This window comes from Dipodomys merriami, unplaced genomic scaffold (assembly GCF_024711535.1).
Source record: "Dipodomys merriami isolate MVZ:Mamm:240054 unplaced genomic scaffold, mDipMer1.0.p SCAF_5, whole genome shotgun sequence".
NCBI lineage: Eukaryota > Metazoa > Chordata > Mammalia > Rodentia > Heteromyidae > Dipodomys > Dipodomys merriami.
In genome coordinates this window covers 9,828,674-9,851,845 of record NW_027206068.1, presented here as the reverse complement: position 1 = coordinate 9,851,845, position 23,172 = coordinate 9,828,674, and the positions used below count along the sequence as shown (strand labels likewise).

General features: G+C 37.0%; 1 protein-coding gene across 1 annotated transcript in view; it reads right to left on the bottom strand.

The window, feature by feature from the left end:
- Nucleotides 1–23,172, bottom strand: part of Skap2 (src kinase associated phosphoprotein 2) — a 177,291-nt gene that overhangs the window by 67,893 nt on the left and 86,226 nt on the right. The window contains exons 5-6 of the mRNA XM_069996054.1: nucleotides 8,699–8,776; nucleotides 7,609–7,692 (exon numbers count right to left, since the gene is read on the bottom strand). Coding sequence (XP_069852155.1) covers nucleotides 7,609–7,692; nucleotides 8,699–8,776 — 162 coding nt within the window. The remainder of the gene's footprint in view (nucleotides 1–7,608; nucleotides 7,693–8,698; nucleotides 8,777–23,172) is intronic.

The window sequence follows — 23,172 nt, the reverse complement described above, 5'->3', positions numbered from 1 at the left end:
AAAGGATAAGGGACAGTGCATAAGCCCTGAGTTAAGCTCCAGGACTAGTATACACACACACACACACACACACACACACACACACACACACACACACACACACACACACACACACACACACACACACACACACACACACACACACACACACACACACACACAAACAAACATATACACACCTCCACTAAATAATTCCAAATCTTTCAGTACCCTTCTAAGTTGTGGTTATTTATCAATTGAGGATCTCCAGCACCTCTAGTATCTTACATGTTTTTGTCTTAAAATTGTAGGGAATAGGGCCACTACAAAAGCTGAAGAAAGGCATGGTTTCCCCATTCCAGCTCAGGAAGTAGATGTGCAAACCTGGGATTTCCATTGGAGAAATTAACCAAAACTCAGGAGAGACTTCAGAATCTACCTTGGTAACAATGGCATTCACCAACTGGTGACAGTGCAGAATGGCAACATTGTTTATCCATGGCAAGGCCAAGACCAGCATTATGCCCCAATCAGACCCTCCTTGGATTTCAAGAAATTCTAGTCATGTCACTTTCCTTTGTTCTCATCTACTTTCTGGGCTAATTGTTCCATTTTTCTATTAGGTCTAAGCATTAATAATCTCCCAATAACTTCTTTATCATAGTTATACAAAGCATGTTTCTATTGTTTACACCAAGAATGCTGATTTGGTACAAAGAACTAGTTGACAGAACAATATGAAATGAGTTTAGTAATATTTGATATGTGCTACTTATAACTAAGAAAGCCTTTTCCTTCAGTGATCAACTCATGCTATTCATGGCAGCTCTAATACTACTCATTAGTAGGTCAGAGGAAAATGTGACTTTCAGTATTAACTATCTTACTAAACTTTATCAAAATTGACTAGCAAGTTGTTCTAGGATGTCAGTTCAAGAAACTCTGGATTTTCTTTTTGTTTCTCTAACTTACAGAAATACAGGTGCCACTCTTTGAAATATAATTTCTGTTGTTTTGAGTTATACTAGAAGGAGATGTCAAATAGGGATCTTAAATAGCTACAAATAATATAACATTTTTTAGTCCAATGAGGAGTATTATAGTTAAAATTGCAAGTTTGGCTAATGTGGTCTGCTGGCAGGAACTTGTCAATCTGTCCAAAACCTTTCTTTTGCTTTTTTCTTGCCAAAGCCTTTCTTTTTGTCCTTGCTTTAGAATAACAGTACATTTTAAACATATCAAGTGATTTTTTTCTGTATATAGTCACTGTCATAGTTGGACTTGAAATGTTCTTCAAAGGTCCATATATGAAGGCTTGGTCTCTGACTATTGATAGTACTGGAAGGTAAGAGACCTTTGGGAGATAGGACATAGTGGAAGGAAGTCAGACCGCCACTGGACGTGTGTCCTTGAAGAGAAAATAGGACTCTAGCCAACTCCTCCTTCTCTCCTTCCATCATGAGGTGAACAGCTTCCTCTGTCACACGTTCCTATCATGTTCTCTCTCCATAAGTCCCAAAGCCTGGGACAACTGATCATAGATTGAAACCTCCAAAACTCAACCAAAATAAACCTCTTATCTTTAAAAAATGATTATGTCATATGTATTGTTTTAGTAATGAAAACTTAATATAGCTACACATTTTCTTTAATCTAACATTCAAACATTTACCTTATTTTTCATTAATAATGATATAAGTATAAAATTATTTATATACATACAGTATATTATGTAATGCTTTGCTAGAACCACATTTTTTTTTTATTGTGAGAGTACCGTACAGAGGAGTTACAATTACATGGGCAAGATAACGAGTACATTTCTTATCAAGCATTGTTGCCTCCTCTTTGTTTCCCCTTCCCATCCCTTCCCATACTCCCCCCTCCCCCCACCTGATCCTCCCCCTACACCCCACCAAAGTTCATTTTTCGACCTAACGACTTGTACATCTCATTGTTGCAATGGGTCCACCTGTATCCCTAGTTAAATGATTTTAGAACCACATATTTTTGACTAAGGCTAGCAACTTGATTTTAAAACAAGGTAGTAGAAAGTAGTTGTAAAGGAAGAGTAAATAACATTTTAAACTTATTCACTTTATTATTATTATAAAGGTGATGTACTGAGGGATTACTATTACATGAGTCAGGTAATGAGTTCATGTCCCTTTGTACAGTGTCTTCTCTTCCTCCACTCTCCCCCAGTTCCTCTTTCCCATCTCCACCTATGAGTTATATAGTTCACTTTCACCAGTGTCCAGTGAGCTCCACCGTTGCACTTTCTCATGCTTGTTCCCTCAAGTTCTATACCCTTCCCCCCAGAGATATACAGGTGAATGTAGTACACAAAAAGAAAAGAGGAGAAAGATGGGTGCTGGTGGCTCATCCTGTAATAGCTAGGCAGGAATCTGAGATTTGAGGATGGAGGTTCAAAGCCAGCCCAGGCAAAAAAGTCTGTGAGACTCTTATCTTCAATAAAGTATTCAAAAAAAAAAAAAAAGGCAGATGGTGGTACTGTGGCTCAAGTGGTAGAGAGCAAGCCTTGAGCCAAAAATACTGAAGTATACTACCCAGACCTTGAATTCAAGCCCTATGACTGGAGGAAGGAAGGAAGGAAGGAAGGAAGGAAGGAAGGAAGGAAGGAAGGAAGGAAGGAAGGAAGGAAGGAAGGAAGGAAGGAAGGAAGGAAGGAAGGAAATGGAGGAAGGGAAGGAGGGAGGGAAAAATAGAAAGAGAAAGAGATAGAGAAAGAAAGAAAGAGAAAGAGAGAGAGAAAGAGAGAGAAAGAGAAGAAAGGAAGGAAAAAAGAAGAAATGAAAGAAAGAGAAAGAATGATAGAAAAAGAAAGAAAGAAAGAAAGAAAGAGAGGAAGGGAGGGAGGGAGGGGAAAAAGGCAGAATCATCAAAAATACAAATCTTTTAATAAAAAGATCAATTGTTTCCATATCTTGAAGGTCATTTCAAGATATATTTTTTTTTCGCAGAAAAAATTTTTGCAGAATGGAAATTATAGCTTTTCTTCACTGTTTTGGCTATACCTGGTGTTTTCCTCTAAATTAAAATTTAGGTGGTAATCATGTTTTAATAGACTATTAAGACAAATAGCTACAGCTAAGAAAATGATTTCACAAAGAATATTTTAATATCAAATAAGTATGTATATATGTGTGTATTATCCCCTTATAGCCTATAAGATTGAGAGAATAAAAATTGCTTCTGCTACTTACGCAACATGTGAGTGACTAAATAGGTCTCGATAAGGCAGCAAATACATCTTTTTCTCATTCTCCACCACTCTCAACTCTGCAATGCGCTGTAATTCCAGTCTTTTCTCCAAACCTTCTCTTGTCAGCTGACAATGTGATCTTTCCAGCATTTAATTAATCAGAGCCTGTCATGCTATCTGCTTACCTTCATTGCTTAGAAACACTATCCCTTTGACAGAAAAATCCAAACTCCTGTGTAAGAAAACCTTCGTGATATGGCCTCACCAACCTGGCTTAGCAGCCCTTACTCACCCACTGCCCCAGTGAGCCAGCTCCATTCATCACAGTTTTATGGGCCCTCTGTGCCCATTGCTTTGAGCCAATGTATTATAATGCTTTGCAATAATGGCACCTGATATATAGATGCCCAAAGAATACATGTAAAGATGCTACTATAGCTATGTAGCTATCTAAATACATACATGTTTCTCCCTATAAGCCATTTAACTACAGCTACTCTATAGATAGATATAGCAGCATAATTTAAAATATATCTGTCTTTACACACCGCATATATTCGATCTATAAGGTTATATTTTAAATTGTGTATGTCCTGTTTTATTACAAAACATCTGTAGTCATCAGACTAAAAACTATGTTTGTACCATTTCTCCATGTGGAAGAAACCCTCCTATCAAGTGTACATTTTAACTTCTTTGTACTATTCCAAGGTCTCTTAACTACAACAGAAGAAAATAAAGAATTTTTAATTTAAGAATTGTTGTGATAAACTTAAAGGTTAACATTTCTATAACAAAGATTCAAAAGTCTAAAAATGATAATTATTTCTGATAAAAATCAAATTAATGATTCCTACTTCTTAGGGGATAACATCATTAGCCATCCTGGGCAAACGAAAATGAAACTGCCATGTAAATCTTTAAAGATAAGAATTCACATGCATTTCACATATCTTCATGATACAATTATAAAATACTGACATCCTTACCTCGGAATAATTTTCAAGCCAAACAAATGTTATTTTTTTTCTATAAATGGTGAAGTTGTGGGGGGAATGAGAGAGAAGGGAAATCAAGTTCAGTGAAAAAATGTATTTCCTTGCCAAGTCTTGAAAGTCTTGTTACATTACATTATCTATATGAAGACCAATTTTCTACTGACCTTTATTATATGTTAAAAATATATTATGATGAAAAAGTTACTATCTCATGATGTAATAAATAACATTTGATACACATTTAGGATGATTTGGTAAGCCCCCAGGCTACTGGAAGCAGCCACTTACAAGTTGGTGCGGGGAGAGTGTTTAACTGGGTTAACGGACAAGGAGAGACGCTCTTTCATCACTATCATTATCATCATTATGGGGTTGTACAGGAGGTTACAATTCCACACATTATATTATATAGTACATCTTGATCAATGCCACCCCTTCCATTGTTCTTCCCCATTTCCCCACTCCTTAATCCCTACCCTTAAGTTACATAGTTCTATTTTTACATGTACAATGAATACAATGACTGCATTTGCTTCCCCTTTCTCCCTCTTTTCATATGTCTTCCACTGAGCTTTCCCCCCAAAACATGTTGCTGCTTCCCGATATCCATTTTGATAAGCAGTATATTAGTTGTTCAGAGGAGTGACACCTTTGGATTCCTCCCCTAAATATACCATCCTTTAGTCAGTTTGTGTTTATATGCATGATTGTGTATGACTGCATTTTAGATTTAGCTTCCACAGATGACAGAAAACATACATCATTTGTCTCTCTGAACCTGGCTTACTTCACTTGACATAATTTTTTCTAGGTGAAGGGAAGCTCTTTAAGCCCTGAAAATGTAGGTTGTATGTGTGTGCAGCCAATTCTACTCCTCTTCAAAAGAGTAGGAATAGGTTCTATCATAAACCTGACTGAAGATCATGCAAAATGTAGAAAAAGGAAAAAAACAAAAAACAAAAAACAAAATAAAACCCATCATTCCTGGGCATCCAGGAGTGGTTGATACCACATAAGGTTGCAGGAAAGGCTTTGGAGCCAATGACTGCATTAAATTCTCTGCTTTTCAACCACAGTATTTTAATCTTTCTTGTATAGACTATTTCAGTCTTCTTAAATGATTGTTTTGACCCAGGCTGTATCCATCCCAATTTATCCTCCACAATACTATCACAATTACTTTCTAGAAACCAACATTATCATACAAACATTTGGGCCTCTGCTAAAAGGCCATACTCAAGGCAAAATCCTTAACAAGGCCCTCAGTCTCTCTTAATCCTTAGCAAAGACTTTTTTCCACCAAAGTTTCCTGATTTACACCACTCATGAGAGTCAAGTCCTCATGACCTGATCTCCTAAGCGCTTCCACCCCTTAAAAAACACACTTTCCTTGGAAGTTAACATTCCAACATAGAAATGTTGAAGGGACACAGATACTTAAACAATTACCCAGCAAACTATTCATTCTTCTAGCCTGATAAAGTGTCTTCTTCTCCTAGAAGTCTTTCTTAACTCCACTAGGCACTTGCCTCCTTTGTAATCCAAATGTATTTTATTTAACTTACATTCTGCACTGGATTGAAATTATCTGTGCCTGCCTACCTTACCTTACCATCTCACAGCATTCTTTCTCTCTTCCTCTCTCTGACCCCTATACAACCCAAACTGCAAACATGCCTAAGAACCTTTGGTTCACAGTGTTTATTGTCTACCAAGCCCAACCAATATAAAAATACTAATAAATGAGAAAGTGAATGAATGGATGACTTGATGGAAATCTGAACATCTAGGATCTAGGAAGCTTGATGAATGAGATGTATGATAATCACAAGAAAAGGGAGAAGATGAGAGGATGGATGTGATTTCATAAAGTGATAAAATATGTACTATATATTTGTTACTTAAGGGCCCCAAATGGCTATGAATAATAAATACAGACAATATTTATGGGTACAGAGGTAAAGTGCATTATATACCCAAGAGAATAGACCTATTCTTTCTAGGCCATTACTGTCTTGATAGTTCAATATGTTTTTTGGCACACATAGTCAGGTAGAAAATGTGAGCTATGTATCTGTCAAATAATAACAAAGTACAGTTTAACCCAGTAAGTGGTATCAACTCCTTCTGTGCCTCTATAATCCATTTATCTAAATCCCACTTAGTTGGAGGATTATAGTTCTCATCTATCCAAACAGCTCTTTCCAAGTTTTGTAAATGGTTCACATATACAACAACAACAACAACAAAGGCTGTACAACTTGGTTACCTGAGTTCACAAAAGAAAATAAAAATGTTACTTGATACATTTTTCTGGAAAGAAAAAGATGCAGAGAAATGAAATCTGGAACTTGCCAAAGAAGCAATTTAAAACAGTCTAAGGGCACAATTTTTCACAGTTCCTAAAAGGAGATGAATTAACAGAATTCCAAAGAAGCCCAAGGAGAAACAAAACTCTAGACAGACCTAAGAACACATTAAAAACAGGCATTATAATAATAGAGTTTAAAGAAATACAAGACAGATCTTCAAATACCAACAAGAAAACAGAATGTTACAATGTTAACATTTTTATGCCAATACTGGAGCTAAAACTCAGGGCCTAGCCATTATTCCTTAGTGGTTTTGCTCAAGGCTGGTGCTCTACACTTGAGCCATATCTTCACTTCTGGCTTTTTTTGTTTGTTTGTTTGTTAACTGGAGATAACTACATTAATATAAAATCTTGCTTATGTTGATAACTAAAGTGTTTAGACAGGATCTAGAATATAAATACTCTCTCCATGCTTTTTTTTTTTTTTTTTTTTTTTGCCGGTCGGGGCCTGAACTCTGGGCCTGGGCGCTGTTCCTCAGCTCTTCAGCTCAAGGCTAGCACTCTACCACTGGAGCCACAGCGCCACTTCCGGCTTTTTCTGCTTATTTGGTGCTGAGGAATCGAACCCTGGGCCTCATGCATGCAAGGCAAGCACTCTACCGCTGAGCTACCTTCCCAGACCTTGCTATTATTAGTGACATCAGAAAGGAATTACATGCATTGAATTTTATCTGAAATTATTTAATATTTTCTTTACCTGCCTTCAAAGCCTTCACATCTGTATAGCCTTTGTTTATTCCAAAATTTTACAAAAGTAGCCTAGATGGTAAATATTTCTAAGATTGAAGGCAACATGGATGCAAGTGATTTTACTCTCTTTCCTAAGACATAATTGTGTTAACTCTAGAGGCACTTTGGAATTCAAAGCATTTGTCAAATAATGAAAACAAATTATAAATTAATCATAGAAAATAAGTAGTATTAGCCAGTAATTGTTTTTAAAAATTCTCACTTGTTCATACTGTATGTATTCAATTTTCTCAGCCAACCCCTCATGCTATAGAAGTTGTTATACTGAACACCAACCCTACCTTTATCACTTCCATAATAATAGAACACTGTTTTACTGAGAGCACACCATCGTTTCTGCCACTCAAATCCAAGGAAACTGTGATCTGTAATAAGAGAAGGAAAGAACAGTTTAGATAAGATATGTGACTTACATAAATGTAAAGCCATTTCCTGATCATTAAAGGAAAATGTAGTCAATATAATCTTGGTGGTTCCTTTTAGCTCCAGTGACTAATTTGTACTTTTACTCTAAGAGAAAAATAAAATGAGAACAACAAAAACAAAAGGGAGTAAAGTATAGCAGGGTTAAGCTGCCACATTTATGGTATAAACTGCCTGGCCACCAACTTCCCTGACAGAGAATTAAAAAGGCATTTAATTACACAGTCTTGAGATAATTGATTCATCTAGGTCTCATTTACTCATCAAAGGGAAGGAAAAAGAACTGACCTAGATTATTTCTATTATCTCTTTCAGCTTTAAAATTCAGCTAAGAAAACTAAGAAAAGCAAATCAAACATAAACAGAAAGGCCTGAAAGGACCACATGAGAAATAAGCGAATGGTAATAAAGAGACTTTCTACTTTCATTTCCTATCATAATACCACCTCCATACTTCATTTTCATTAAATGTTGGTGCTGAAAGAGGGAGGCCATCTGGTCAACTCCCAATTATCATGGCCAATGGAGAGGAACACTGAAATGAGTAATAGACAATGGCAGACAAGATGCCAGGCTTGATCTGAACCACAGCAGACCTGTGGTCCATCAGGCTTAGTGCAAGATAGCTCACTGCTCAGCAGGGTGGGATAATAGTGAGAAATCCCATACTTGAAAACACAGTCATGGGCCAAAGCTTTCACAGAAAATGCAAGACACTACTGTTTCTGAATCCTTTATAAATAGACCAGGCTGATGGTTGGTCTGTTGTTTTGTTATTAACAATTATTCAAAACTAAAAGTCTTGATATAGTTTTGATAATGTCATACAGATTTTCTTACAGTCCTAAAGTCTTCAATCGCATAGAGAATGTGAGCTCTATATGTGTACTACAGAAAGATATGACAGTTTACATAGTTGTTTTTTCCCCCTTAGAATCTACTGCTTACCTTTTCTGCGTTTTTCAAGGTAACCAGCCTTTAGAACAAAAGGAAGATCTTGTGCCGCAATTGGGGGAAACTGGTTACCTGTGGGAAGTGAGGGAGGAACAGAGTGGGTAATGCATTATAAAAAAAACAAGTACCAGACCTCATTAAAGTCAGTGCACTTTAATTACTAAAACTCTTAAATTTAGACTTATTTGCCTTGTTTCAGATTCATTCTACAGACTAGTCTCTCTCTTCCTCGTGTAAATCTCAAGAGCAAAACAATATTGTCTAGTCCTGTACCTTAATATACTACTGTGTCTAATACAAAAATATCCTGCAACTGAAGTATCTCAAAAGAGTGATACCTTTCAACTTATATTCTATAACAACAGAACTTGGAAATATTATGAATAGTGTAGTAAAATAAATCCCTGATAACTCAGGAGTTTCAAATAAACCATATACGTTTCTTTACATTTCTACTGGATTGACTCAAGAATTTCAATGCATAGTGATGATTATCCTTATTCCTAAAAAGTAAAACATAAAATAATTTTCCTCAACATCATATGCTAAAATTTGTTTTTCCAAGTCTCTCTCCCTGTTGTACTCATAGAAAAATTTTACCAACTGAGTGAGTATGCTTTTAGTTTTGCTAGGGCATTTAAGAATCTGAGTAGGCAGAACTGATAGAAATATCACTCACATATAAGAATTGGATCCCTACAAAAATTAAAATTTAAACCTAGAAGTTATCCTTAATCACATGGCAATTATGTTACTCAGGGTCATGAGTACCAAGTTACTCAGTAATCTTTTTATTTCTTTTTTTTTTTTTTTCTGTCAGTCATGGGGCTTGAACTCTGGGTCTGGGCACCGTTCCTCAGCTCTTCAGCTCAAGTCTAGCATTCTACCACTTGAGCCACAGTGCCACTTCTGTCTTTTTCTGTTTATGTGGTGCTGAGGAATCAAACCCAGGGCCTCATGCATGTGAGGAAAGCACTTTACCACTGAACCACCTTCCCAGCCCCTACTCAGTAATCTCACTATTCTTATAAATTTTATTACAAATATAATATTTATCCCCAGCTGTCTGCTAAAATCAAATAAGTAATACAAAATCTAATCGAAGATTCCATAGAATGCATCCAAAAAAGGTATTAATATGGCTTAAGATTAAAAAAAATCACTATTAGTTTATGATATACATTTCATCACAGAATTTTTAATGTTTTTAGTATCAAGAGATCACAGTACTGTAGTTATGAAATCATATGCACTTTTCCTTATAAAAGTAAGCTTACAATAAAGCACTAACTTCAGTTTCCCGATGGGTAAGTTTCACTCAATAAACACAGATTAACAAATTGAAATACATTTAAAATAGAGCAATCATTTCCAAATATAAGACTTTAGGAAAAGCTAGGATTAATTCATTATTGTTTTCCAGAATAAACTTGATTCACACAAAGGCAAAAACTTACTGTAATATTTTGTATGTAAAAGTCACATTCAGAAACATGAATAAGTCTATGTCAATCATTAAACTATTGAGGGTAACTGTGGTATTTGGTCTCACTGAGGAAACTCAATATTCATTCTTCTATTAGACAAATAAATTAACATATAGGACAGATGCTCTCTAAATCATAACAAAAATTTTCTAAAGAAAAACTGACATCTTTAGTATAGCTTTCCATTGTAAAAAGTTACAGATCAAAAAAAGAGAAGAGTTAGCCGGGCACTGGTGGCTCACGCCTGTAATCCTAGCTACTCAGGAGGCTGAGATCTGAGAATCGCGGTTCAAAGCCAGCCCGGGCAGGAAAGTCCATGAGATTCTTACCTCCAATAAAAACCACTAGAAAACCAGAAGTGGTGCTGTGGCTCAAGGGGTAGAGCCCTCACCTTGAGCTGAAGAGTACAGGGACAGTGCCCAAGCCCAGAGTTCAAGCCCCACTACCCACCAAAAAAAAAAAAAAAGAGGGAGCAAAGGAGGAAGGAGAATAGGAGGAAAGCAGAACTTCTTGGAGTAGCTATATATATATATATATATATAACCTGAGTCTTCTATTTAAAAAAAAAAAAAAGATGATTTTGCTCATGAGACCTTCTACTCTAAGTTAGGATCTAGTCTTGTCAGTCAAATAGTCTCAAACATTACATGATGTAACTGTTTCCTTAAACTAGAAAATGGGTAAGTTCCTCAACATTAGTCTTCTCTACTTTTTTCTCTAGTCCTCAATCCATTATTCTCTTCCCTCAATTCAAACAGACAAAAAACTGGGCTTGGAAGGTGGCTCAGTGGTAGAGCGCTTGCTTTGTATGCATGAGGCCCTGGGTTCGATTCCTCAGCACCACATAAGCAGAAAAAAAAAAAGCCGGAAGTGGCGCTGTGGCTCAAATGGTAGAGTACTAGCCTTGAGCTGAAGAGCTGAGGGACAGCTCCCAGGCCCAGAGTTCAGGCCCCACGACCAGACCAAAAAAAAAAAAAAAAAAAAACCGACAAAAAAACTGATGAAATGTTTCTATACTCTTTTCAATTCTTCACTTTCTTTCATCTTATGGCTGGGATACTGAGCCCCTAAACTGGGCACCTCCTCGGAAGACATATTGCTTCCTTTTATCTCATCTAACTTCATGTGATAAACTTCAATAATAAAAAAAAACTTCTGTTATTTAGAATTCCCTAAATTTGGTAAATAGATCCATTTTTAAAACAGTAGGCTTCTGTTTTCTAACAATACTATCACTTCATGCTGGGAATATCCTCTCCTGTATCTTCTCCAACCCCCTTTTGACTACTTTATTATCTAAATTTTCTTAAAAAATGATCATCACAATTGAAGTATGCCATGTAGTAATGCAATATAACCCCAATCAATGCATCCTTAGTTTGCCTAAAATTGAAAAATGCTAATTTGTTTCCTGTCTATCCTGATGATACACAGATGCTTATTTTGGCTGAAAAGGGGGTGGGTAGTCTGTACATTTGCCTTATTCTCAGAGTTGTGACTGGTCTGTCATTCACAAGTGCAGTTCATACATGCAGGAGAAAACTTGGATGTTATTTCCCTGTTTCTACCTACATATGAAGAAGACACCAAGGTGCAGAGCTGCTGGCACTTTCTTTTTTTATTATTCTTAAAAGGTTTTAGGTTTAAAAAATATCACTACAGTACCTGCAAAGTAAACAAATACAAAGTAAAAAAAAACTATGGCATCAAGAAGGAAGAAAAGTCTAAACTTAACTTGAATATAAATGTTAAGTAAGATAGCTTAACAGTTCAGCAAAGTCCCAGAAGTGTGGCTTGACATTAATACAAACTTTATGATTCTCAGCATAGATTGAAGAAGTCTATAATGAAGGCCCAGTTGCAAAAACAGATGCCCTTAAACAAGTCATGTGGCCTCTCTAGGGCTCATTTTCCTCATCTAAAACGTGAAAAACTCAGGTTGAATCAGCTATAAGGCTCCCTCACTTCTAGGACTCCATGGAATATATCCATGCCATTATTAGTCTTTAACAAATGGCCAAGGGCAAAATGGAGGCAACTTTCAATGATATCAAATGTGCCAACTATTCATGACACAGTTTTCGTAGAGAAACTGGTAATTCTTTTATATCTAGCAACAGAACTATTTTTATGTCACTATGAAGGTTTAATTTCTATCTAGGATCTTAACTTGGAACATCTTTGAAAAATATGCATATAAATTAAATATTTTTCATAGTCTAATAATTCTCTCCTCTATATGGGAAATCAAATTTCAAATAATTTTATTAGTTCTTTAGTGGCAAAAGGAAACTATTACATATAGCGTACACATATGAAAACCATATCCTTTAGGAAACAATCAACTATAGTTAACTCTTGAAAGTTGACTAGTGATGTTTACCTTAGCACAATCCCTTCACAGCACTTCTTTTCTCAATTACCTTAGGAGTGATTAACCAATTAGCACACAAGTAGTATGTTGTGAGCTCAGGCTCTCTTATAATACTCAGAAAAAAGAAAAAAAAAGAAGAGAGGGTTCATACTATTCTTTTTTTTTTGTATGTTTTTTATTGTAAGAATGCTGTACAGAAGGGTTATAGTTACATGAACAAGGTAATGAGTACATTTCTTATTGAACATTGTTGCCTCCTCCTTTATTTTCCCCTACCATCCCTTCCCTCCCACCTCCACAACTACATCTGCCCACCCGGCCCAAAGTTGTAAAGTTCATTTTCAACATAGTGTTTTATACATCTCATTGTTAGAATGGGTCAACCTGTATTCTTTTTTTTGGGGGGGGGGTCTGGTCATGGGGCCTGAACTCTGGGCCTGGGCGCTGTCCCTCAGCTCTTCAGCTCAAGGTTAGCACTCTACCACTTGAGCCACAGTGCCACTTCCGGCTTTTTTCTTTTTGCTTATGTGGTGCTGAGGAATCGAACCCAGGGCCTCATGCATGCAAGGCAAGCGCTCTACCACTGAGCCACCTTCCCAGCAGCTCAACCTGTATTCTTATTTAAGCATTTGTTTTTTCCCTTCCCTTCTCCAAATTAGAGAAGTGTATATACAAGATGCAGAGCACCGACATCAAATACAACGAAAACAGGGGTTATACTATGGGAGAGGAACATACAAAGAAACAAAAAAACCACATGATACATTATAAATATGTTAGAAACAACAGCAAGAAAGAAAAAAGATACCTTACATGGTCATATGTACATTCTTAGACATAAAGATGATCAACTTCAAGTTAGCAGAACCATAGCATTCCCAGAAAGGTTATGTCTTGAGACTAAGGCTTTAAAAGTTAAAGACTGGGGCTGGGAAGGTGGCTCAGTGGTACAGTGCTTGCCTTTTATGCAGGAAGCCCTGGGTTTGATTCCTCAGCACCACATAAGCAGAAAAAGCCAGAAGTGGCATTGTGTATCAAGTGGTAGAGCGCTAGCCTTGTGCTGAAGAGCTAACTGAGGTACAGCGCTCAGGCCTCACATCCAACCAAAAAAAAAGTTAAAAACAGCTTTACCATCTGTAGTCTCCTTTTTATTGAATCACTTTGAAAGCTACCAAGCAAAACTGAAAAACTATTACAGTGACTCAAATTGGCCTCTACTAACTACTTTATGACATAGAAATTCCAACAGCCTCATGAGAAGTCCAATATGATTTCAATCAGGTCTATCTGGAGCCAAAGAAGACAGCAACAGCTATCAGTACTATAGCTAGCTATATGCATGTAGAAGTGTTCAGGAACATGATCTAGTTTGTTCAGAGTCTGTTATTATCAAACACTTATTTGTTTATTCACTTGTTTATTTATTTGCTACTAATTTTCATGGAAATAGGCCAATCAAATTATATCAAATTCAAACGGTAGGAGTCCAAATAATTAAGGGAAATCTAAAATATTGTGTTTCATATGCATTAAAATAGTAACCAAAAGTCACAGACCAAAGTGTGTGTGAACCGTATTATTTGTAGAGTTCTGTTTTCCTTCTCCATTCATTGAAAACCGCTTCATTAGAGTAAGTATATGACCAGAGCCTGTACTTCCCCATTACCTACTTGAAAGTTGTTTTCTTTAGACTGATCTATATATAGGATTGCTGTCTCACATAAAATTAAACGGAACATTTTTGGTTATTTAATGACAGACATTGTGTCATGTTTATAATATATTAAGCATGTTCCTTATAAGATTTAAAATTTTTTATCTAAAAGAATCTAGAGTTAGCTGGGCGTTAGTGGCTCATGCCTGTAATCCTAGCTACTCAGGAGGCTGAGATCTGAGGATCGAGGTCAAAGCCAGTCAGGGCAGGAAAATCTGTGAGACTCTTATCTCCAATTAACCATCAGAAAACTGGAAGTGGCACTGTGGCTCAAGTGGTAGAGCGCTCTCCTTGAGCTGAAGAGCTCAGGGACAGCACCCAGGCCCAGGCCCAGGCCCAGAGTTCAAGCCCCACGACCAATCAAGAAAAAAAAAATCCAGAGTTATTCACCATAGAAAGTACTGCAAAAATCTCTCAATTATTTCCAGAGATGATAGGAGACCAATATACTTGCTCAATCATTTTAAAATAAGTCTTAACATGAGAAATTTCACTTTAGAGACAAAACCACTATTTTATATAGTTGTAATACTGGGCATCTTCTCATTTTTTACTTTAAATAATTCTTTTTTAAACCAAATTTTATCTTCTACATAGAATAATTTAGTTACTTTAATTCTAGCTATATTTTAATCCTATTAGCTCTTAGCAAGATTTTTTGGGGGTGTGTGGGGGGGTAAGAGCATTGGTAATGGGGCTTGAACTCTGGGCCTATGCACTGTCCCTGAGCTCTTCATCTCAAGGTGAGCACTCTACCATTTGAGCCACAGTGCCACTTCCAGCTTTCTGGTCTCACAGAGTTTCCTGCCCAGGCTGGCTTTGAACCTCGATCCTCAGATTTCAGCCTCCGAAGTAGCTAGGATTACAGGCATGAGCCAGCAGTGCCCAGCTAAGGGGAAAAAAAAATTAATTCAAAATAACAACAGGCTGTGTGGTGTGTGTGTGTGTGTGTGTGTGTGTGTGTATGTGTGTGTGTGTGTGTGTGTGTTTGTGTGTGTGTGTGTGTGTGTGTGTGTGTGTGTGTGTGTGCGCGCATGCACGTGTGTTACAGTCTTGGTGCTTGAACTCAGGGCTTGGTACAGTCTTGGTGCTTGAACTCAGGGCTTGGTACTGTCCCTGAGCTCAAGGCTAACACTCTACCATTTGAGCTATACTTCCACTTCTGGTCTAATTGGAGATAAGAATTTCACAGACTCTTACCCCCCGCTGGCCTCCAAAAGCAATCCAAGATCTCAACCTCTTAGGTAGCTAGGATTACAGGTGTAAACGACAGGTACCTGGCTAACAGCAGTCTTTTTATAAAGCCAATTTTGCAAAAACACTTTAAGAAAAGGAGACACATGTTTAACATGAAGTTATAAATATAATTACAAATAAGTCAAAATTGTCACAGGACTATGAATATTTTAAAATTCAATATGCATAATTATTAGCTAACGTTAAGATTTTTCTTTACCACATTTAGGTGCCCCAAATCTGAGCCTACATCTTAGAAATGTGGCTGAAATACCGATCTTCTATTGAAGTTACAACTTAGCCACTGGTAATGTGACTTGGCAAGCTACTTGACTTCATTAAGCTCTAGTTTTCAAAATTTTCACAAGTTCATTGTTCTATACATAAGAAAACTAAAAAGACTAGCCACTTAAAATAAAAATATGAAACATTTTTCATTTTGAGACAATGTCTTGTGCTATATAGCCTAAGCTTGCTTAACTCAAACTCTCTTGCCTCTATCTCCTAATTGATGGGATTAAAGTGTGCCATCTCGGATAGATCAAAAGGCAAACCTTAATATGAATTTCTTTCCATTCTACCTAGACATATTTGGTCAAAAACACTCTATTCATTTATTACTACTACTGTATGTTATATTTACTGTGTAATATATGCCTGGCCCTTTCAACATATTACCCAAAGGAGGCAACAAAAAGACTCAATTGGTAGGGTGCCTGCATAGTAAACATAAGACCCTGTGTTCAAATCCCAGAACTGACATAAAAAGATTATATTTGAAGTATCTAAAATAAAATTATAATACCTTCTATATATGGGATAATATAGTTTACATTTTTTTGCCTTAAAGAACAGGAACACAAACAAATCTCATTCTATTCTCATCTCCCAAAAGAACCTTGTTGAAGTGCTTAAAAAAATCTATTTTAGGGGCTGGGAAGGTGGCTCAGTGGTAGAGTGTTTGCCTTGCATGCATGAGGCCCTAGGTTCAATTCCTCAGCACCACATAAGCAGAAAAAAGCTGGAAGTGGTGCTGTGGCTCAAGTGGTAGAATGCTAGCCTTGAGCTGAAGAGCTCAGGGATAGCACCCAGGCCAAGTTCAGACCCCACAACAGACCCAAAAAAAATCTATTTTAAATGATAAATATGTAGTTTGAAAATGATAAAACATAAACTAATTTTATGATTAACTTTAATAAAAGAGAGACATAGCTGAATTAATTTCTCTCTATTCACAATCAGATGTTATTTGATTACTAAACTGGGCCTTGATTATTAAAGCAAATACATTTGCAATCATCATCAGGCTTTACTATCCATTATCTGCTTCTATTTAAAAAGTTAACTCTTTAGTTTGCCTTTACCTTTGTTAAACCCAAGTTCAAGATGAGGGAACATCATAAGAGTATAGGACCCTGCATATTTTCAGACAATGCTTTCAAAATACTGTTTGCCTTCTGCCTTCATCAAACTTTTGGTAAACATTAAATTCCAAGCAGAAGCTATATTCTCTACAAGAAGGTAATACAAATCTTTTATGTTGTTCCTTAAGTTTGATATTAAGTTCCTTAATATCAAGCATTATTTTATTCAATCCATCATTTTGTATTTATTCAAGAAAAATAGTAGTTAACATTTTTGTTTTACACAAGATATTTTAGACTATTAATAAGTACTGCATGCTGGAGATACAGTTCATAATATAAGATTTTGTGTTTTCTGAACATAAAGAGCTAATAACGATCCTGTTTGGGTTAGTGGAATGGGTTTAAAAGAGATGAATAGAACTCAAGAAAGACAGTTCAAAGAACTTGGTAGAAGTTAAGGATTTGGGGGGGGTTGTTTTTATTTTTTAAATTTTTATTGTAAAAATACTGTACAGAGGGGTTCTAGTTATAAGAGCAGGGTAATAAGTACATTTCCTATCAAGCATTGTTGCCTCCTCCTTTGTTTTCCCCCTACCATCACTTCCTTCCCCACCTCCCCAACTCCTCCCACTCCACCCCCTGACATTGTAAAGTTCATTTTCAACATAGTGTCCTGTACATCTCAACGTCACAATAGGTCAACTTGCATCCTCATTTAAGCATTCCTCTATACCCCTTCCCCTCCCCAAATTACAAAAGTGTATATACAAGATGCAGAACACTGGAATCATATACAGTGAAAACGGGGGTTATTCCGTGGGGGAAGAACATACAAAAGAAACAAAAGAGTCACAGAGTGCATTATAAGTACATTAAAAACAATAGCAAGAAAGAAAAAAAACCACTTGTGTCCCTGTATTGGGGTACATTTTGTTTAAAATTGTCTCATGTGGTCATATGTACATAGCCTTTGACCTTCTCTGCCTGTCCTAGACATGTACTAGTTATTGCAAACAAGGGAAACCATGAGACCATTATTTACCATAGCTAAGATATGGAACCAACTCCAATGCCCCTCAGTAGATGAATGGATCAAGAAAATGTGGCATATATATACAATAGAATTCTATGCCTCCATCAGAAAGAATGACATCGCCCCATTTGTTAGGAAATGGAAAGACTTGGAAAAAAATTATATTAAGTGAAGTAAGCCAGGCCTAAAGGCCACATTTTTAAGTGTCAAAGCTGAGAGGGGGGCAGGGAGAGAGAGAGAGGACACGGTTAAAAGAAGAGTGGTCCCAAACTAAGTGGCTCAAGAGCCAAAAAGCGACATTCTCTATCAAGCAGCCAAAACAGAGGTAAAGTTATGCTTACTTGTAGAGTCTCATTTAAATTTATAAAGTTTAGTAGCTTTGTGGGGACATTTATCTGGAAAATGTGGTAACACAAAAAACAATCAGCAGGGGGGTGGAGGGAGGCTGGGAAGGGATGTGAAGGGTAAAGAGGAGGCTGCAATGCTTGATAAGGAATGTACTCATTATCTTGCCCATGTAATTGTAACTCCTCTATACAGTATGTTCACAAAAAATAAAAATAAAAAAATAATAATAAAAACAATCAGCAATTGGTCTATAAAGCTGTAACTCAGGGCCAGGGTAATTTTAGCTTCTAAAACTATGAGACCTATATCACCTTATAAACCAATCAAGAGAACAATATGTTACCAGAATGGTAAAATACTCAAGTCTACTCTAAATATGAATAGGTAATTGAAGGAATTATAAAGTATTTTATCTACTATTCCATACCTATACTAAACCTTGTTTTCTAGTACCTAAAAATGAAAGCATACTGCGAGCTTAATCTTTATTCTGATTTTTAGGTTCTCAGGAAACATCTGTTAGTAGCACCTGTGAGCTGGCCAGGGAGACAAATATTCTTGAGGTACAGTACTTAGACCAGCAGGCTAAAAAGTGTGCCCACAGCCCCTAGCTACTCAGGAGGCTGAGATTTGACAATCAGTTTGAAGCCAGCTGGGGCAGGAAACTCTGTGAGACTCTTATCTCCAATAAACTACTCAGAAAAGGCTGGAAGTAGTGCTGTGGCTCAAGTGGTAGGGCACTAACCTTGAGCACAAAGAGGCTCTGGGACAGCACCATGACACTGAATTCAAGCCTCAAGACAGGTGGAGGGGTGTGGAGGGGGGTAGAGGGGTGCCCACAGTCCATATTTCCACTAGACTTTTAGCAAAGACAGTATAGTTCAGGAAGTACTTTAAAATGTAGAAGTATGAATTTAAAGTCAAGTATACTGCTCAGATCATACATTAAACAAATACTTTTATATTAAACTAACACTAATATTTAATAAGCTCTAAGAGAATGTTCAATGTGAAATCAAAAGATAAGTAGATAAAACACAGACCTGCTGGTGACTCACATTTGTAATCCTAGCAATTCAGCAGGCTGAGGATCACAAATTGAAGCCATCCTAGGTACAAAACTCTGTGAGACACTTATCTCCGATTAACCAGCACAAAACCAGAAGTGGAGCTGTGATTCAAATTGTAGAGTGCTACCTTTGAGAAAAAAAAATTAAGGACAGTGCTCGGGCTCTGAGTTTAAGCACCAAAACCAGCACAAGACAAAACAGAGAATATATAGTTGATTTTTTATTTTATATACTACTCAGTTGTTGAATCATTGAAGCCATTTTATTGTTTTTTAATTTTTATTTTTATTGTAAAAGTGATATACAGAAGGGTTACAGTTACATAGGTTGAATAATAAGTATATTTCTTTTTGAACAATGTCACCTCTTCCCTTGCTTTCTCCCAGTTTTTCTCTCTCAACCTCTCTCCCCCATAGAAGTTTGTTCTATGATTGCTCGTGCTCTATTATTTGTTCATTAATTCCATTGCTCTATGGAAATGTTTCCAAAATAGTTCAGCTTCCAGTCTTACATATAGTATGTTCTTATATTTACTCTTATCTCTAATATTTGTTTTAATTGTAAAGGTGATGAACAGGGGAAGTAATGGGCTGGGAAGGTGGCTCAGTGGTAGAGCGCTTGCCTTGTATGCATGAGGCCCTGGGTTCAATTCCTCGCACCACATAAGCAGAAAAAAAGCCAGAAGTGGTGCTGTGTGGCTCAAGTGGTAGAGCACTAGCCTTGAGCTGAAGAGCTGAGGGACAGCGCCCAGGCCCAGAGTTCAGACCCCACTAGTCAAAATAAATAAATAAATAAATAAATAAATAAATAAATAAAGTAATGAGTACATTTCATTTTGAATAGTGTTACCCCTCCCCCTCTCATCTCTCCATTCCCCTCTCCCCAAGTTGTAACGTTCATTTCCAACATAGTGTCTAGGGAATACCATTGTTGCATTAGTTCATCCTTTGTCTTGCTGTCACTGTGATTCCCTTTCCCTTCCACAGATCAGATAAACTTTCATACAAGACAAAGTGGACAGAAAACTAAAACAAAAAATAGAAATAACTGCAAACAGAATATAATAAGAACCTCTCATTTCCAATTCTTGGAGTTCATTTTGATATACTTAATTATATATGCTCCTATGCACTTATTGATTACACTATGATCCCCTGCTAAGAATATGATACACATATTCTAGTTATTACAAATAAGAGAAACCATGAAACTTACAATTCTTTGGGCCTGGCTTGCTTTGATTAATATATCCATCAGAAAGAATGACATTGCCCCATTTGTTAGGAAATGGAAAGACTTGGAAAAATTATATTAAGTAAAGTAAGCCAGGCCCAAAGAAACATAGATCCCATGGTTTCCCTTATTTGCAATAGCTAGAACATGTGTAGGACAAGCACAAAAGGCCAAAAGCTATGTACATATGACCATATAACATGATGTTAAATGAAATGAACCCCAAGATAGGGATATAAAAATACCTTTTTTCTTCCTTGCTATTGTTTCCAACATATTTATAATATACCATGGGATTTTTTGTTTCTTTGTATGTTCCTCCACTACTATATAACACCTGTTTTCACTGTATTTGATGTTGGTGCCCTGCATCTTGTATATACACTTCTCTAATGTGGGCAAGGGAAGGGAAGGGAAAAAATGCTTAAATAAGAATGCAGGTTGACCCATTGTAACAATGAGATGTACAAAACACTATGTTAAAAATGAACTTTACAACTTTGGGCGGGGTGGGTGGGTATAGTTGTGGAGGTGGGAGGGTAAGTATGGTAGGGGGGAAATAAAGGAGGAGGCAACAATGCTCAATAGGAAATGTACTCATTACCTTGCTCATGTAACTGTAACCCCTCTATATAGCATTTTTACAATAAAGAGTACAAAAATATATTTTTATACAGGTTTTTCCATTTCCTTATGAGTGGAGCAATGTCATTCTTTTTGATGGAATCATAGAACTCCATTTTATATATATACTACATTTTCTTGATTTATTCATCTACTGAGGGGCATCTGGGTTGGTTCATATCTTAGCTATGGTAAATAATGCTGCAATAAGCATAGTTGTGATGGTAGCTTTAGAATGGCCTTGTATGTGGTCATTGTGCCCAGAAGTAGGATTGCTGGGTCATGGGGATCTCTATGTTTATAGTCTTTTTTTTTTTTTTTTTTTTTTTGGTCGGTAGTGGGACTTGAACTCTGGGCCTGGGCGCTGTCCCTCAGCTCTTCAGCTCAAGGCGAGCGCTCTACCACTTGAGCTACAGCGCCACTTCCGGTTTTCTGGTGGTTTATTGGAGATAGGAGTCTCACGGTCTCTCCTGCCCGGGCTGGCTTTGAACCGCGATCCTCAGATCTCAGCCTCCTGAGTAGCTAGGATTACAGGCGTGAGCCACCAGCGCCCGGCTGTTTATAGTCTTTTGAGGAACCTCCATACTACTTTCCAGAGTGGTTGAACAAGTTTACACTCTCACCGACAGTACAGTTCTCTGTTGGTCACATCCCCACCAGGCTAGCATTTGTTGTTATTAGATTTCTTGATAATGGCCATTCTAACTGGAATAAGGTGGAATCTCAATGTTCTGATTTGCATTTCTTTTATGGACAGAGATGTTGAGCATTTTTTCATAAGTCTATTAGCCATTCTTATTTGCTCTTCAGAGAAATCTCTCTTTAAGTCTTTAGCCACTTGTTAATGCGGCGATTGATTCTCTGAGGATTTGGGGAATTTAATTTTTTGAGCTCTAAGTATGTTTTAGATATGAAGCTCTTGTCTGCTATATGGCTAGTGAAGATCTTCTCCTAATCAGTGGGCTTTCTATTTATCTTGCTAGTTATGTCCTTTGCCATGCAGAAACTCTGCAGTTTCATGCAATCCCATTTTATCCAACCTTTCTTTGATTTGCTGTGTTTCTGGGTCTTTAAGAAAGTTTCAACCTGTGCCAAGAGCCCTAGTGTTTCCCCTATCCCTTCCTGTAATATTTTCAGGGTATCTGCTCTTACCTCGAGGTCTTTGATCCATTTGGAATTGATTCTGGTGAGACGTGATATATAAGGATCTAACTTCAGTTTTCTAAATGTGTGTACACAATTCTGCCAGCACCATTTGTTATTGAAGTTATTTTATAAACCACAGAACTTTCATGGTATTCTCCAGAACAATTATCACAGAACTAGTCTTAAACATCAGTTCCACACATCTGTTTGTTCACTCATCAAACTTTTACTGAGAAACCAAATTGTTCCCAGCCCTATGTCTGGACAAGTGATGGAGTTAACATCCTTGCCTTTGAGAAAGTTAAGATTAGGAGCTGATGAAGAGAGTCCAGAGACTGGTGAAGAGAGACAACAGAAGGAAAGCATGAAAGCAGAAAAGGGATGTTAGAGGAGCAAAGAGACTGACCTTCCACCTTAATATTGACTTTCATAATTAGCAGCACTCCAGTTCAATGGTGTAGTTCTGTTGTTGTCATCATTGTTGTTTTCAGATGAGATTTTGCTATGTAGCCCAGACTGACCTTGAAACTATGATCTTCCTGCCTGTTTCTAGAGTGCAGGGACTACCGACATGCACCTCCATACCCATCTCCAGTTCAGTTTTCAGCTTTATATGCACCAACATGAAGCAAGAAGTACAACAAAAAAGAATTAACACAAAACTTGGAGTTATAAAAAAAGCTACCCGCTTGGAAGTGGAAGTGTGACTCAAGCAGTAGAGTGCCAATCTTGAGCAAAAATGCCAAGCAAGGATGTGAGGACTTAGTAGCATCATGGAAATAAAACCAAAAACCTAAACCAAAACTATAAGAACAACAAAAACCCTCCCTGTCTGT